Source organism: Trifolium pratense, linkage group LG5 (genome assembly GCF_020283565.1).
Source record: "Trifolium pratense cultivar HEN17-A07 linkage group LG5, ARS_RC_1.1, whole genome shotgun sequence".
NCBI lineage: Eukaryota > Viridiplantae > Streptophyta > Magnoliopsida > Fabales > Fabaceae > Trifolium > Trifolium pratense.
The window spans coordinates 29,658,340-29,676,854 of NC_060063.1; the positions used below are offsets into that span (position 1 = coordinate 29,658,340).

Genomic DNA, 18,515 nt, shown 5'->3' on the forward strand with positions numbered 1-18,515 from the left:
CTTTTATTTCATTTCACTTACAAACTCACTCACAAGAGAAAAAAAACCTCTGAACAAAGTGTCTCACTCACAAACTCACAAAACCCTAACTCGATGAACCAACAACTCACAAAATCCCGAAATGTCACATAACTCACTCACGAATCACTCGACCTCGCCGGTATCACTCACCGACCGAAATCCACCGAAACCCCTCACCGTTGACTGAATCACTCACCACTCACCTTTCCCTTACCTCACCGGAGATCTCAAACTTCACTGGTTTCTCAATCGTATCCTCTTTCCCTTTCTCAAACGTCACCTGTCTCTTCTTCAAGCACCCACTGTAATTGGAGAAAAAGAATATTGGGTACATCGTGGGAGAGGTTTGTTGACAGAGACCTATTTATGTTTCCTGATTTTTTTAATCTATTTGATTTGTGAAATTTTGTTGATTGAAATTATTTGAATCTATTTTCAAAGTGGTAACATGTTGATTTGTGATTGTTGTTTTTTGTTGATTTCATTTTTGTTGACTGAAGCACCCACATCTTTTGATTTCTGATTAATATTATTTGTAAACATAAGACAATATTTTTGTTGTCTTTTCATTATACATAACAATTAATTAAATAAATGAATCTTTGGTTTAATGGTTATTGTTGGAAGATGATGGCTCAAAGCTAATAGCTCCTTAGAAAGAATAGGTAATTGGGTTAAAAATTGGTTTTGCATATGATCTGTCCTGAAGGATTCTAGGGGAATATTGCACAAACTGAGTTGTTTTGGAATAAGCTTAATTATGCAAGAATTATGTTTGTCAAGAATGGTTGCTGGAAAAATATTAAGGCTCTTTTGTTCATATGTTTTGTAGTGTTGTAACTTTAAAAGTGTTGTTGTGTGACTTTAGAAGTAAATTTGGAGATTGGACTGAATTTTTTTAATATTCCAGCTCAATCTTCTTGAATGGAAGCGTTGAAATTTAATGTTTTTTTCCTCTTTGAGACATGATACAGACTTGTAACTGAGACTAGTGTTTAGCAGCAATAATGTTGTTTAGCTACTATATTGTGTATTAGGGGGTTGCAAGGAATATAGAATTGGTTATTGTTTAGCTACTATTTCTTTCTACAATATCACATAGTATTACTAGTAGAAATGAACTAATAATATCATTCTACACTGAAAGTGGATTTATCAGAATTTTTTATTAGATTTGTTCAGTTTTGATGTACTTTGGTTATGTGTATTCTAATATGATGATCAAAGTTTCCACTCCTTGTACTCGTTTATTTTTTTAATTATAAAATCCCTCTTAAAACTACTATAGATTCATTGCATACACTTAAAAGTCTATCAGATTGTGGAAAGAGACTCAAGTGTAAAATTTCCCAGTTTTACTTCAGAATTATCAGTGCATAATAGAATGTTAAGAGAGAGTATCTCTAATAGTGCAGAATTTCACGAATATTTCGTAGTTTTACTTAAGTAAAATTTTATCAGTGTAAAAAATTGGACCTTTTGTTCATTATCAGTGCAGAATTTTTACTTGTTTGTTTGGTCAATAGTTAAGTGCCTATTTATAGCAATTTACATTCACTTCTACATAGTAATTCTTCAACCACGTTTTCATTTATGTGCAATTTACATTATAACATTTGTTGGTTAAGTAATGAATTTTTTATCTTATTTTTTACTGGTTATCAAGTAGAAAAGCAATAGGAAAAGGAAGCCAATTTCGTTATAGCATTTGCAAAAAAGTGAGCAGGAGATACCATAGTTGAAGGTAGGTAGTATTATTATTCTACTCTTCTTTGTCCACCCTTTTTTACTTGTTTTTCTCTCCAATTTATAGGCCTTGAATTTTGTCGTTGATGAATTCATATGAAACGATTTATTTTTACTTAATTTTGTTCTAACCTTTTGTATTTTATGACAAAAGTTGACTAACAGTTGACCACCGGGAAAACTTAGTGATCAGCGGAATCGCATTTGTCACAAGAAGTCAACCACTGAGTCATTTGTTCATATTGCAGCACTGACTCAGCCTGAAGCACCAGCTAAGCTTGCAGCACCTTCTCAGAAGTCTACCACCGAGTCATTTGTTCATACTGAAGCATCGGCTAAGCCTGCATCATTGGCTCAGCCTGCAGCATCGGCCCATAGTTCTACCCCTGAAGTATTCATGTTTATGCCAACTCCAAGAATGGGCATTCGAACAATGGTTGGAACTTCACAATGCGCCTCACGTGAGGCTCTGATAGAGGAGAATAATGTGCAACAAATATCCGATGAGGAGGTGGTGGGTCAAGGGAATGTTCTTCCTTTTGTGCATATGACTGATGAAAATGGGAAGATCATTATACGACCTTTGGGTAAAGGGTAAGTTACATATATGATTATATATCTAGTATTACTACATGATGCATTTTTATTTTTAAGTGTGCAATTATTTCATGACTGATTGATAAATCAGATTCTTTCAATACTTTGCAGGCTCTGGTGAAGTGGCAAAGGCCATAAATTACGCAATACGAAAGACGTTTTATATGCCTATCTATAATTGGAGTCTATTCGACAAAGAGGAACACAGAGACACTTTAAAAGAATGGTTTAATTTTTTTTGGGTAAGTATTTGACAAATTGAAATTATTTGTAGGGTAAGCTTTTGCTTTTATATGTATGATTGTAGTGGTGTAGTTTCTTTGCTTCATTCCCGAATAACTTCACCCTTCTACTGCTTTGTGTACTCATTCTCTTATGGATTTTGCTTTTCACATTTGTACAACTTATTACTAATTTATTCATAGTTGTTTATGTTTTTCTTAATTTAGATATGTGCTGTGGCAGTACAGTTTTTTTGAGAAATTAATTATTGATATGCTAATTTTTTCAATTGCAGTCCAATAATCTTGAAAATGATTTGTTCCCTGATGAGTTGTTATAAACACATAAGAGGAAATCTGGCATTTTGCTAATACTCTTCATTGTTCAGGTTCAGATTCAAGCTTATTGCAATGAAAAAGTCAAGACTTTCATAATGTATATATAAGAACCAGAGAATATATGTTACAAGGTATTTGTTTTTATAGAGAGCTAGTTGGTGTACATCAATTACAGTAAATCTTGCTTACCATATACTGTAATTTTATTAAGCTTTTTATTCATGATGATTATGTGTACGTTGTATTAAAGTATGGCTTCAACTTACTTTTAAGATTGAACAAGTTTGAACATAGTCAACTGACATCAATTTTGTTGTGCTAGTAGTACCTTGTTATTTTTAGTTTCTTACTAAAAAATTTATTACTCTAAGTCTCTAACTATGCATTATGACTTTTTGTGGTGGATTTGATGTGTGATTCCTATATTGTTGTATTAGATGCAATAATGGTTATCAGGTGTAGTTTTTTATAATTTTTTTTAAAATAATTATGCTGTTTAGCGTCGGATTGATCCGACTCTACAAAATTTGTTGACTTTTCATATGTTGACTTTAGAGTCGGCCTGACCGAGGCTACATAATTTTGTTGACTTTTCAGAAATGTATATAATAAGCGTCGGATACTAATAGAGTCGGGCTTTGAATCGGCTAAGCCGAATCTAACATAGAGTCGGATGGTAGTTGTCCAACGCTATGATTTAGCTTCAAGCGTTTTAGCTTCAACCCCGACCCCGACGCTAATCCGACTCTAAAAGAGTGTTAGCGTCGGTTTTTAGCCCTTTAGAGTTGGCTTTCATCCGACGCTAAAAACAGCTTTTCTAGTAGTGTATGTCACTACTGTGGTAGAAAAGGGCATATAAGACCTTTTTGTTACAAATTGTTTGGATACCCTAACAGGCATCATCAGCCTAAACTAGTTTCCACAACTGCCTCCACTCAACAAGAATGGAAACCTAAAGATAAGAATGTGAAGACCAGTGATGGTGCTCAACTTGAGAAGAAGATTACTGCTCTGGTTGCTCACACATCACTTAGAGCTTCATCAAGGGAAGACTGGTATTTCGATAGTGGTTGTTCAAGACACATGACCGGAATTGGAAAATTTCTTGTTGATTTAAAGTCTTACTCAACTAGTTTTGTAACTTGTGGTAATGGTACTAAAGGAGAAATTGTTGGTATAGGGGAGCTCAACAGTAATAGCTTGCCTAAACTAAGCAATGTGTTGTTAGTAAAAGGATTGACTGCAAATTTAATAAGCATCAATCAATTATGCGACCAAGGGATGAAGGTAAACTTCACCAAGTCTGAATGTTTGGTTACAAATGATGAGGGTGAAATTTTGATGAGGGGCGTCAGATCAAAAGACAACTGCTACTTATGGGTTCCCCAAGAAGAGGCAAATGTGTCGACATGCTTAATCACGAAAGAAGATGAAATAAAATTGTGGCACCAAAAACTTGGTCATCTCAACCTAAGAAGCATGAAGAAAGCTATACCTGAAGAAGCCATCAAGGGTTTGCCAAATCTCAAGATCGAAGAAGGAAGCATTTGTGGTGAATGTCAAATTGGAAAACAAACCAAGAAGCCACATCCAAAGCTGCAGCATCTTACCACTACCAGAGTTCTTGAGCTTCTACACATGGATTTGATGGAACCTATGCAAACTGAAAGCTTAGGAGGAAAAAGGTATGCCTATGTTGTTGTAAATGATTTCTCTAGATATACCTGGATAAATTTTATTGGAAAGAAATCAGAGACCTTTGACGTATTCAAAGATCTATGTATTCTACTTCAAAGAGAGAAAAACAATGTTGTGTTAAGGATCAGAAGTGATCATGGAAAGGAGTTTGAAAACTCTAGATTCTCTGACTTTTGTGCCTCTGAAGGCATCATCCATGAATTTTCATCTCTCATTACACCACAACAAAATGGTGTAGTAGAAAGAAAGAATAGAATTATACAAGAGTCTGCAAGAGTAATGTTACATGCAAAGAAACTCTCTCATGGTTTTTGGGCAGAAGCTATGAACACTACTTGTCATATTCATAATTGTGTCACCTTGAGATTTGGAACTACATCTACTCTGTATGAATTGTGGAAAGGTAGAAAACCTACTGTTAAGTACTTTCATGTGTTTGAAAGTAAATGTTATATCTTGTCTGATAGAGAACCAAGAACTAAAATGGATCCTAAAAGTGATGAAGGCATATTCTTGGGATACTCAACAAATAGCAGAGCCTACAGAGTATATAACTACAGAACCAAAACCATGTTGGAATCTATAAATGTAGTAATAGATGATATTTCGAGTGAAGTTGTGAAAGATGATACAGAAGATGCTACAGCATCTATCCCAGGTAGTATAGATTCTGAAACTATTGAGGAATTCAAGAATGATACAGAGATTACTACACCTGAACCAATCTTTGCTACTTTAAATAAAGGGTCATCCATTCGTACTCAAAAGAATCATCCTACAGATCTGATTATTGGTAATCATAATCATGGAATTACTACTAGAAGGACACTTGACTTAGTTCCTAATGCTTGTTTTGTTTCTAAGTTTGAACCCAAAAATGTGATGGAAGCCCTCACCGATGAGTTTTGGATAAATGTTATGCAAGAAGAGCTAAATCAGTTCAAGAAGAATGAAGTTTGGGACTTAGTTCCTAGACCAGAAAATACTAATGTGATTGGTACCAAGTGGGTGTACAAGAACAAGTCTATGCTAGAGGGGTATTGTGATGTTGATTGGGCAGGTTGTGCAGATGATAGAAAAGGCACCTCATGAGCTTTTTTCTTTTTAGGCAACAATCTTATATCCTGGTTCAGCAAGAAACAAAACTGTGTATCTTTATCTACAGCTGAAGCTGAGTACATAGCTGCTGGTAGTAGCTGCTCCCAGCTATTATGGATGAAACAAATGTTGCTGGAGTACAATGTGGTACAAGATGCTATGGCATTGTACTGTGACAATCTTAGTGCCATCAATATTTCAAAGAATCCTATCCAACATAGCAGGACGAAGCATATTGATATTAGACACCACTTTATTAGAGACCTAGTTGAAGAAGGTATTGTGACTCTTGAGCATATTTCAACTGAAGAACAATTGGCTGATATTTTTACTAAGGCTCTAGATGCGGTCCAATTTGAAAAATTGCGAGGCAAACTTGGGATTTGCCTATCTGAAGTGTTATAGCAATTATTGCAAGTGTGGCGTGCAGTTTTCTCTTCAACTTATTTAGTAATGCACGCTATTATGGGTAATGTTGAAACATCTGAAGATTTGGTAATAATTTTGTGTCTGTTGATGATAAAGATGTTTCTTGTGGTGAGAAAGTATTTGTTAGTAGAAGTTATGTGGTGTTCTCCCCTGCTGTATTTAACAAATTCTAAGGAAGGAGATGAAAAAGAAGAAGATGTTACTATTGGTGATGATATTGACTTTATGTTGGAACATGTCAAGAAGAGTGTTCATGAGAAGGATGCTGCACATGATGCTACAACATCTGCAGCACAGGAAAATTTGGAGAACATAGTTGTACCTCAATCTCCAAATGATGTTATTATCCCTGATAAAGGGAAGTATTCTGATAGTAACACTGCTGTTATCTCTCAGTCTGATGAAAGTTTGAATACTTTGTCTGTGCATGATGAATCTGCTAAGAAAGATAATAATGTAGATTCCAATGTTATTGATGTGGACAATCTCACCCTTACAGAGAGGACTCCTGCTCCTAGTACTAGGAGGTTAAGGAGCAATGCTGGTAAAGGTGTAGCTGTTTCTAATGTTCCTGTCAAGACTGCTAAGGAAAAGAAAATCTATGGTCTTAAAAGACAGTGGAGTAAGATTACTGGGCCCTCTGAGCCAAAGAAGAAGCTTTTGAGGAGCTTGCTGTGGAAAGGAATTTAAGTGAAGTTTTTTTACAATGCCAAAAGCTTGTTGATTTGATTAATGCAGCTGGATTGATGAAAACTGCAACTGGGCTCCAACTACTCATTCTAATACTGTGGCTACAGGTTTGGCTAGGTTTATATATGTTGTAGAGACCAGATCACCTTTTGCCTTTGGTTCTTATATTCTTGATGAAACTGTTCTGCATGGTAAGTCATGTACTGTGAAGATGCCTATAGTCTTTCCTACACTGATGTGTGACATTATTCTAGCTCAACATCCTGACATTTGTACTAAGGCTGGTGTTCCTAGTAAGAAAGGTTGTGATTTGTCTTTTGATTTTAGACTGTTTGAGGGTACACATGCTGCAGACTGTGCTGCATCATCTGTCAATCAGTCAACTGATGTTTTGCCTAGGAAGCAAATGATTGTTGACCTCAAGGTGTTTTTTCAATGTCAATCCTGGTGTTCTTAATGATATTGCAGGTGGTGATACTGAGGTAAAGGAGGAGGACTCTGACGCAAGTCCTTCTATGTGACCTGCTTATGCTTTATTTGCATGTCCTTTTGGATTTTAATTTGTGGGCTACGCCCTGATGCTCTCTGGATTGTAACATGCACAATCCATGTCTTTTGGGCCCGATACTCCAGGTTTTCTATGCCCTGATGGTTTGTATATGTACTTTATGAGTTCCTATGCTCTGACTCTCTCTGCACTCTATGTTCTCTATGATCTGATAACTCTGTGGAAATATGTATTTTGCTCCTACTATGTGATACTGACTTTATTTGTCAGAATTTATGGCTAAAAAGGGGGAGTAAAATGTTGTGCATGATGTGATGCATAATGCTATAGCATCTAGTATAGCATGTTGTTGGTTTTATGTGATATGCATGTTTTGAGGGGGAGTGAAGTTTATGCATATATTGAGGGGGAGTAGGTAGAATTTATTTTTCTACTACTTATGATATGCATGTCTGAAGTGTTCATATAGGAATTTATTTTTCCTATTCTCTGTGGCGTTGCTTAAATTTTAAGGAGTTTATTTCTCCGATCTTGAATCCACTATGTGAGAGTTTATTTCTCTCTATCTGTACTTTGAGGCTAAGATGTGTTATGTTCTGCTGTTGCATGCCTCTGATGCTTACGTGCTAGCTATCTTTTCATCTGATGAATTTCCTACTTTCTTTCTTAGTTGTGTGCTTATGTTGACTCGAAGGAAAGTTTAGACTGTATCTCTCTATGCACTGGCCTAAGGTTGTTTTAGCCAAAATTTGCCAAAGGGGGAGATTGTTGGTGTTTTGATTGGCTACATTTTGCAAAAGCCAACCAGCCAGATGCTGGACTGAGATGCTGTAGCATTATAGTACAGCATACTGATACTCTGTTTTCGTGCAGAATTTTTATTTCAAATCTGAGTCAAGATTTGCTTCAATTATATATTCAGGCACGTGCGTCTGGGCAAAACGAGCCTTGCTCAGCAAGTTTTATTGAAGTCGGTTGAAGGAATGTTATTTAAAACAAAAATATAATTATATTATATTTTTGGCGTTTTTTTTTGTTTGGTACAACATGAATTATATTTCTGGAAATAATTTAGGGTTGGCCACAATTCCTACAGCTGTATTTGTCTGAAGACCTAGCTTGCCCATCAAGACAATTGAAGAATATAAATATGTGAAGCCTCAAGCTATTCTACTCATGTATTCTAAACCGTGTTCTTTACAAAGTGTGAGTTTTTAGGGTTTAGAGTTTTTGTCTTTTGTCAGCCTTTCTTGTGTCAATTTGATGCAAGTTTAGGACTGTGTTTTGGTTGTTTATTGTAAACTACTCCTAAGCTTTGAAGCACGGAGTTAGTGTGTGTGATTCACTCATAAGCTTTTAAGCAAGAGTGTGGTCTAGTTTCTAGGAGAGTGTCTCCATCTTGATTATTATTATTGACAGCAACATGGTACGTGTTGTTAGAGGGAATTTGGGACGGGGTCTCATTATCTAAGAGGTTCTTAGGTAGGATTGCACGGGTAGTGTCTAGGCGAGAAGTCAAGTACCGGGTGTTGGTCGAGGGCTTTGAACTAGAGCTATTATAGTGGATTCATTCCTGGATTGGTATCCCCCAGAGTAGGTGACGTTGCACTGAACTGGGTTAACAATTACCTGTCTTATTTATTATTCTGCAATTTTTTATTTATTTACTGTGTTCTGCGACTGTCTTGCTGCAACGTGTGCTATAGCATCTTGTGCAGCATTGTGTTCACTGCGTGCCAGATTTCATTCTTCAATCAAATCTTCAAAAGATTGAGTAGAAATTAAAACCCGCTAGCTGGCGCGCACAGATACACAGATAGGTGTTGTTCCAAAGTGTACCAACATTTGTCACAACACTTGGGGTCAGCACATATGTCTCAACACTTGGCTAAAATATGTTTTTGCAAAATGTAGCCAACATACAAAAACCCAACATAGAGAAAATTTTCAGATTAACCATACAAATGTACTTTCTTCCATTTGAATAAATAAAAAAATTTATTATTTTTGTTATTCATCAGAGTTAAAAAAATTTATCATTCAATTTGACTAACTGAAGTATAATTAAGAGACCTAAATGTAACAACAAATAGTTAGAGGATGAAAATAAAACCAATAAATAAGTTAAGAGACCAGGTAACCAATTTAGCCTATTTTTTTTATTACTTTATAGTCGTTTTTATCTTTCCTTTCTTACATATTTTTCAATATGAAACAACTAATTATTTACTTATACACTTAAGGGGGTGTATTGGATTAGGATTTCATAAGACAATTTTAGCAAAAAAAATCTTGAAGATTTTAAAAGACTTTGTGAGATTGTATTGATTTTATGAGATTTTAGAAGATTTTTTTGAAAGACTTTTTACAATCATGATTCTTAACACAAGAATTTGTAAGACTTTATAACACAGATTTTTGAGATTTCAAAATACCTTATAGACTTTTAAAATTTAATGACTCAATAAATTCGATACAAATATATTCTAAAATAATAATGAATGAATCAATGAAAATGAATCATTACTTAAAAACATCAACAATCATCAATATCAAATAAATGAATATTTTAATAAAAAAATTATAAAAAAAAAAAAAAGACAAATAAAACGTTGTAAAGAAAACAGTGGTCTTTTTATGATTCTTACCACTTTTTTATGACGTTGCAGAATCATAAAAAATTCTATAAAAACAACTATGAATTATAAAAGAAAAAGGCTTCGTTGCAGAATAATTTTTTGTTGCAAAATTATGTTCCGGAATTTTTTAAAGTGGCATATATAATGATTGAAATGATGAAACATATATGGTTTGCTTGTTTATTTTGGCAGATGAATGTATACGATGAACAATTGCAAATTGGAATTGTATATGATAATGATAATCATTCAAGAAGATGATTGAAAAGTATAGGATGTAGTAAAAGAAAGAACGTGAACTCCAGTTTTGCAAGAAGAAAAAAGTTTTTGGAAGAAAAGAAAAGTCTTGAGGGTTTGAGTGAGATTGTTAGATGACAAAAGTATTTATATTTTCAACTAAAAAGTCCATTGAAATCCATCTCAAAAAAAGTCCATCAAAATCTATAGACTTTTGAATACCGATAGACATTTTAAAAGTGATAAGAAATCTCAATTGAATACCAACAGATTTTATTACCCTGGAAAAAAAATCATGATTGTCTTAATTGAATACCACAAGATTTATTTAACTTTTATAAAATTCTTGATTGAATACCACAAGACTTTTTTATTATAAAAAAGTCTTTTAAAATCCATTGAAATCTCAATCCAATACACCCCCTTAGTTTGTAAGTCTAGTTTTATTTGCCAATCCCACATCTTAGATACAGCTTGCAAGCAACAGGTTTTGGAAACAGGGAAATACAAAAACAGAATATAAAAGCAAACCGAAACAGAGGAAGGGGGAGGCAGAACAGAACAAAGAGAATATCTCTCCTCTACAAATAGGATTAAAAAAATACAATATAAGTTGAAAAGACGAGTAGTATAGTGACTAGAAATTTCACCATTAAGATGGGTAAGTGAGATTACCGGAGTTCGAATCCCGATCTTTTGGCATATATAATGCAATATCCATGCCAACTGAGCTATGCTCTTTAACAAAAACAAAAATTGGACTAAAAAAAGATTAATTGAATGAATATCTCTTTGTTCTACCAACCTAAGAATAATGTTTTATATCCGTTCTAAGCGATCAACAAACAACACTTTTATCTGCCAATGCCATAACGTGACCAACAAGCAACGTTTTTCCGCACTAAAACGATCAAAACATTTTTTCTTTAAAATCGACCATTGCACAATCACCAAATTAAGAAATTAGTTTATCAGCTAATATCTTTAAAATCGACCAACGAACAACTTGGAACCACTAATTTCATCAAACATTTCAATTAGTTTATGAGCTATAAACTATCAGCTATCAATCATCAACCATAAGTTATAATCTATCACCTACCTTATCAGTTATACGCTATTTGTTATAACTCCTATGTTCGAATGTCCGGTGCTAGCCTCAATTTACAAACATCTTCCATTTGGATGTCCTTTAGATCAAATAGAGGTACTTGAAGGCAATCCAAAAGAGAGGGTATTTTTTTTCTCCGGAGAAGCAACAGCCAAATAGAGATCGTCTTAGAAGAAAAACATAACACCATTTATTTTCATAATAAAAAATATCTACAACCTTGTTTAAAGCGCAGTTAACTTGTTTTTCTATATTTAGGTATCGTTTGACCCTGCTTTTTTTAGGTGTAGATGTTATTTTAACCATAAAACTAGAAATAATAGCTTTAAAACTAAAATAAAAGTTGTTTCGTAAATCTTACTTTTTTTTACAAAAAAGTTAAAAAATATGTTTGATAATATATTATAATTTTTCTTAAAATATAGAAGCTGTTTTTTTTTTAATGGAGCTTTTAATAATTGTTGTTTGACATGTCTTCTTACTTCTAACGAAAAAAAAGAGGAAAAAAAGCTAGGTCAAACGGTACCTTAATCAACTTGCTTCAGTCCATCCATGACTTGAGAAAGAGTAGTAGAAGTGTAGAACCCTTCATCAAGCAGACTCACATATCTTTATATTATCATACAAATGACATAGTGAATGTTTGAAATGAAAAATATAAATATAAACAATCATCTTGACTCGCAATGCTGAAATCTCCTTTCTTGTGTTTCTTCACTAACTAAAGATAAAAATTCCATATACATTTCCATTTCCACATATGCTCCACTTGCATACATAAAGATAAAAATAGTAGTAATAGTGTTGACTTTGTTCAACTTGAATTCTTTAAATGATGTTTCTTAGTAAGAGAAGAAGATAGTTGAAGATATACTTTGATTTAGCCTCTTTTAAATGAACAACAAATGCAAAATTTATAATTATACCAACTATTCAAGACAAAAATTTAGACAAAATCACTAACTATATATATATATATATATATATATATATATATATATATATATATATATATATATATATATATATAAATGTTCTTTTTTGTATAAAGTATCAATTTCATTCTGAAATCGTTTTCTTATCATTCACATTTGCACATAAATGGAACCAAATATAGATTCCTAAAGGCTCTGTATCATCCATCATATATAACCAACAAAGATCCTTCTAACTATGTATCAGTAGGCAGTGCAATAGACAGTAGTACATTGGAAAATATTATGAATGTGCCAAATTCATCTAAAACATTAGCAGTCACAGATGTCACGTGTTGATTGGTTGCTTGATTTATTTCACCAATGCAATTCTTGAGTGGAAAAAAATAGACAACCAAAAAAATTCGATTCCAAAGCAGAATAATAAATATCACACAATAGAATTTTACGTGGAAAATCCTCTCAATATAAGAGAATAAAAAACCACGGGACCAAAGCCAGATAAATCTTCCACTATGAATAATAACAAGCACACAATAGTCTACCTAGTAAACACTAGGGAACAACAATACACACCAAAGGTAGAAATCAATTAATAACACAAATTCCACACAAATGACCTATTAAAACACAAATACGTACCTATTTTTCGTTTTTTTTCTTCTCTTTTTCTCCTTTTTTCTTTTCTTTTCTTCTTCTTTTTTTTTTTTTTCCTTTTAATTTCCACTTGAGGAATGAATCCACCCAACACAAACAAAATAAGACGGTTCATAAGTTCATTTCATATGAGAAATGATGAAACCTCACACTCAAGGAATAAACAATACTGATGGACAATAACACACACAATGAAAAGCATAGCAAATTAGCAATGAAAATATAGTCTAATAACCAATAGGGGCACTTAAAATTGCCTCTTGTTGAATGATACTCTCCAAAACAGCTTCAGAGGATGTCAATTGATGCTTAAGATCTTCAGCCACTTGACTTAAAAAATCTATCTTCAAACGCAAGTCTTCAACATCCTTAGCAACCCGTTTCTTGGAATCCAATAATTTTTCAAAGGCATCTTGAGATACTTGTATTTCAGGAAATAAAACACGCCTCTCGACACCAACCAACCATTCCTTATCAAAAGCAAAGTTTCGCACAACTTGTAATAGCTCCACAAATTCAGAGTGGCTCGAGCCTGATACTTCCAGCAAACTATGGGTTTCGAGGAATTTCAATAGCTTAGCTAGGAAGTTATAGGCACAACCCTTGTATATATCACCAAGTGAAGTGTCTTTTAAACGAACAGAAGGATTCCTAACAAGAAAATCAGTTAATAAAGACATATTCTCATAATCCAAATGATTCTTGGAGACCAGTTCCTCAAGCTCCCTCTTGACAAGAAAAGGGTCACCTGAAAGTATAAAACAAAGCAATAAGATACCCTGAGATGCAATAGGAGATGTGATGCTAGGAAAGGAGGGTTTAGATCTGGCAACATTTGAGTTTACTTTAATGAAAGCGTCGCCATTTGAAGAAACTGAACAGCATGTAGAGAAGAAGAGAGTTCAAAATTAAAATGGTGATGAGGTAAGATAAGAAAACAAAATTGATACATTACCTTGATCATTATTAGTCTTAGAAACACCTTCTATCTCAACCTCAATACCCTGCTCATAAGTTAAAAAGGAAGTTTATGTTTATAGTAAAATTCACTTCCTACATTCGAAAGAGAGTCAAACGAATACAACGAAAATGAGGGGAATAATTGCCTTTTGTTTAGAAGCAACCACTTGTATAGGTGGCTCATTCTTTGTTCCTGAAATGGTGGACATAGTTGCAACTGGTGTTTTTTCTGATGTTGATCCATCCAACTAATTCCATAGCAAGAAAATGTAAATTAGTGGCAGCATATAATATTTAAATAAAATTATTTCTTCAAATATTTCTTGTTAGCTTTATATTACATTATTTACTTGAGAAGGTTTGATGATAGTATCAGTTTCTCCAAGTGATTGTTCATTCAGCAACTCCTGTAATGAGATCGAAATTATTAATTACAAGCATTACTATATAAGAGCTTAGACTATAAATTTGACATGGCATTCAAATTACTTCAGAATTTGTTGATATTATTGCTAAATCCATAACATTTTTAACAAACTCATGCTCTGCCTTTGGTGTTTGTTTCATTTGTATCTGCACAAAAAATAGAATGTTTGATTCAAAGACATTTCCATGGTGATTATGATCAAAATTTATAGACTATGTAAGGGCTTAGTCTATAAATTTGACATGGCCTGCAAATTACTTACTTTTGAATTTGTTGGTAGTATTGCTAAATCTTCTAATTTTTGAGAAGGATTCCCTGAAAGTATACGGAAGAATCATTATGCCAATTTGATTAAAAATAAAACAAAGCAATAGAATACATTTAGATGCAACAGAAGATGTGATGCTCGGAGAGGGTTCAGATTTGGAAACTATTATTTCATCATCCTTAGAAAATTGTTCCTCAACATATGAGTTTACTTTCATCAAAGCATCGCCATTTAGAGAAACTAAACAACATGTGGAAAAGAAGATAGTTCAAAATTAAAAGGCTGGAGAGATAATATAAGAAAATAAAATTGACCAAAAAATGTTTACCTTGATCATTATTAGTCTTAGAAGTTCCTTCTATCTCAATACCCTGCTTAAAATTTAAAAGGATGTTTATGTTTAAAGTATAATTCAATTCGTACATTCGAAATAGAGTCAAAAGAATACAAGGAAAAATAAGAGGAATTGCCTTTTGTTTAGATGTAACTACTTGCATTGGTGGCTCATTCTTTGTTCTTGAAATGGAAGACACAGTTGCAACTGCTGTTTTTTCTGATGTTGATCCCTCCAACTAATTTTATAGCGCGTAAAATGTAGATTAGTTGCAGCATATAATATTTAAGTAGTATTTTAAATAAAATTGTTTTTTCAATAGTTATTCTTAGCTTTATATGCAAAATGAGGTGGTGTGGTACTATATTATATTATTTACTTGAGAAAATTGGAATGTAGTATCAGTTTCTCCAAGTGATTGTTCATTCTGCAACTCCTGTAATAAGATAAAAAATTATTAAATACATGTATCACTAAGTAAGGGCTTAGACTATAAATTTGACATGGCACCTGCAAATTACTTACTCCTGATTTTGTTGGTAGTATTGCTAAATCTGGAACATTTTCAACAAATTCATGCTCTGTCTTTGGTGTTTGTTTCATTTGAATCTGTACAATAAATAGCATGTTTGATTCAAAGACATAGTCATGGTGATTATTATTAAAATTATTAATTTCATGTATTACTATAAGTATGGGTTTAGACTATAAATCTGACATGGCCTGAAAATTACTTACTTTTGAGTTTGTTGGTAGTATTGCTAAATCTTCTACTTTTTGAGAAGGATCCCCTGAAAGTATATGAGAGAATTATTATGCCAATTTGAGCACAACAAATTAATTAAAAATAAAACATAGATGCAATAAGAGATGTGATGTTAGGACAAGGTTTAGATTTGGAAACAATAATTTCATCACCCTTAGAAAATTGTTCCACAGCATTTGAGTTTATTTTCATGAAAACATTATCATTTATTTAGAGAATCTGAACAACATTTGGAAAAGAAGGGAGTTCAAAATTCAAAGAATGATGAGGTAACATTTGAAAATAAAATCGATCCAAAAAATATATACCTTGATCAACTGGTAGTTCAAAATCTTCAGTGATTTTTGCACTTGGCAGTTGTTCAATCCCAGCATTTTCAACAATTTCAACACTTGCTAAATTCGACTCAGTATCAAAATCTTTGGTGGATTCTGCACTTCGTGGTTGATTAAATAGATCTACCACTTTCTCATACAAACCATAATCTATAGAAAAATACATTATGAACATCATTAGATAGATAAGCATTAATATTATAAAATCAAAATATCTACTACTTTCAATCGTAAATTAAAATTTAAAGAAGTCCAGGTGTGCCTAATCATTAGAATTTACCACTGTTATATAAAATTCAATTAGAGATGAATTTTAATCAGCCAAGAATGTAGTTAAGGACTAATTAAAAGCAATTGAAATCACATAAAGGTAAAACAAAAATCACATATTGGTAAAATCAAACTGAGACCCACAAAGCGTACCTATGACGGTACCTATGACGGTACCCATGATGTAACGTATCTTTTCAATTTCAATTTCTATGAAGGTGTTGGTTGTTGATGCTGAAGTCAGTTTGATTTGTTGACAATCCCGCATGAAGCGATTTTTTACAGTCTGGAATTGATTTCCCTGAGCACAACAGAGGCTTGGCAGCATATCAAATACTAAAACATTTAGATTTGGAATATCAACTTTCTGATCATCTTCACTTTTGAATATTTTCTCTAACTCATTTGCTTCTGTTATCATCAGAAAAGTTAGCTTCGGAAGCTCTTTACATACAGAGAATGGAAAGACAAATTTCAACTTGTTGCACTTTATAACAGCAAGTCCTTCTAGCTTTGGGAAGCATGTTGTTGAATTGTTTTTATTCTCCAAACCATCATGATCTTCAATAATATGTTCCAACTCTTTGCATTCTCCTATTGTTAAATAAAACAACTGTGGTAGAAATCTTAAAATGGAAGTGGAGAATGCAATTTTCAATTTGTCACATCGCATGATTGTTATGCGTGTAAGGTTTGTGAGGGCAAATGAATATTTGGGACCCACAAAAAGACAAGTCATCATAGGCAGATCAATCAAGAAAATGTATCGCAAAGCTAAGTCCAGTTGCTGTTCATCAATTTCATTCAGGGAAAATATATTTTCTACATTGGAATTGTATACCGTGAGTGTTTCCAAAGTGAGAAAAAGATCAATGTTCCCACTCAATTCCTACATGTACGTACATCAAATAAATTACCAGTAAGATAATAGAATTTCTAGAATTCAATGGAAAAACATTTATAAAATTAAATATGAATTATAGGCAGTTAAAAGATCATAGGAATTTATTTAGTATTCTTTGGCCATGATTTTTTTTTCATAGGTTTTCTTTGCATACTTCAATGATACTTGATTAACTTAGTTTCATATTTTCTTGGCTATTTCAAAAATTTCATCTCTAGGATTTATGGATATATCTATTTCATGATATTTTAAATGTTTTGTCTAGAAATTAAGTATTTTTATTTATAAATTTAAAGAGGGATACCAAATAACAAAGATATATGGAAAGAGGGATACCTTAATGATTGTATTATCCTGGGAACATTTCCAGATACAAAGATATTTCAAACAAGGATATGTTATTCGATATTGTTTGGGACACATGGCGATCAAACTTGGCAGACTGGCAAGATGGAGTTTTCTCAATTCTGGAAGATGAAGCTGAATCCCCATATCATTTTGATGATCACTACTAGTGTCATGTCCAAATATGTATTCCAATTGAGCACAATCTTCAACAGAGAGCTCTTTCAATTTTGGGAAGACATTGACACAGATGTTGCCACCAATGTTATGATATCCAGTATCTATTATTATGTGCTTCAGTTCATCACAATTCTTAATTTTCAAAGTTTCCAACTGCATTATTAGATCAATAGATAGGATAAATACTGATTTCATCTTCGGAAAATGAGTCAGCACAATCTCTTTAATATTGCAGAGGATCTTTGATTGTATTCCAAGACGTTCCCATATGTTAAGGCCATATGAATTTGATTCCTGCAATGTAGTTATGTAATCCCAATGAAAAAGGATCGAATTCAATCAAAGCAAACATTGTTGTAATGTGCACAAAAATTAAGGAAAAGTTACTATTCAAATTTTAGCTATTATAATCGATGATTTTCTGATATATTTGTTGAATATGTAAATTGATTTTGGGTTTGTTAATTTTGGGCCTTAGGAATTTTAAGCCCAAACTTAGTAATAAGTAGTAAGTCTAAAGAATGTTCTAGAGATATGTAGAAATAACTAGTAGAAGTTATAATATGTAGTAGTAGAGAGAAGTGTGTAGAAGTCTCTCATAGAATTATGTAGAACTCTCTCTTAGAAGTATGTAGAAGAGTCTCTAGGAGTATGTAGAACTCTCCCTTGAAGACTATAAATAGGGGAGAGGTAGTCATTTGTAAATCAAGCCAAAAATTACAAACACTCAATAATATAAGTAGAATTCCCTTCCAACAAGTTTCATATCCTCTCTCAAATTATTTAAACACTTTCTCCAC

At 33.0% G+C, this 18,515-nt stretch overlaps 1 protein-coding gene and 1 long non-coding RNA gene across 4 annotated transcripts; one reads left to right on the forward strand and one right to left on the reverse strand.

The window, feature by feature from the left end:
* On the forward strand, window positions 1-3,305 carry LOC123883619. Of its 3 annotated transcripts, none has more exons than XR_006800329.1 (5): window positions 1-365; window positions 1,688-1,765; window positions 1,922-2,361; window positions 2,476-2,606; window positions 2,975-3,305. It is a non-coding gene; the product is annotated as an uncharacterized LOC123883619 (long non-coding RNA). The 3 variants fall into 3 exon arrangements; XR_006800330.1 differs by having other exon boundaries at window positions 176-365; window positions 1,691-1,765; window positions 2,882-3,305; XR_006800331.1 differs by having other exon boundaries at window positions 176-365; window positions 1,691-1,765; window positions 2,981-3,305.
* A 9,848-nt stretch (window positions 3,306-13,153) lies between these two features.
* Window positions 13,154-17,874, reverse strand: LOC123886412. Its single transcript, XM_045935730.1, has 15 exons — window positions 17,527-17,874; window positions 16,440-17,175; window positions 15,990-16,166; window positions 15,654-15,706; window positions 15,441-15,524; window positions 15,295-15,351; window positions 15,052-15,153; window positions 14,910-14,952; window positions 14,693-14,821; window positions 14,576-14,628; window positions 14,376-14,459; window positions 14,237-14,293; window positions 14,033-14,134; window positions 13,882-13,930; window positions 13,154-13,800 (listed from the first exon to the last, which is right to left on the reverse strand). Exons 1-15 carry the CDS (start codon window positions 17,872-17,874, stop codon window positions 13,154-13,156), a joined length of 2,721 nt encoding a protein of 906 aa, XP_045791686.1.
* Between the last annotated feature and the right edge of the window lie 641 nt (window positions 17,875-18,515).

What these genes read in the sequence shown, in the direction of transcription:
- LOC123886412 (XM_045935730.1), bottom strand. Translation starts at nt 17,874, where the DNA reads ATGCAGTTGGAAACTTTGAAAATTAAGAATTGTGATGAACTGAAGCAC. An exon ending in TAATATCAACAAATTCTGAA is followed by an intron (nt 14,294 to 14,375) that starts GTAATTTGAATG and finishes ATCTCATTACAG; the next exon opens with GAGTTGCTGAATGAACAATC. An exon ending in TGGTTGCTTCTAAACAAAAG is followed by an intron (nt 13,931 to 14,032) that starts GCAATTATTCCC and finishes ACTTATGAGCAG; the next exon opens with GGTATTGAGGTTGAGATAGA.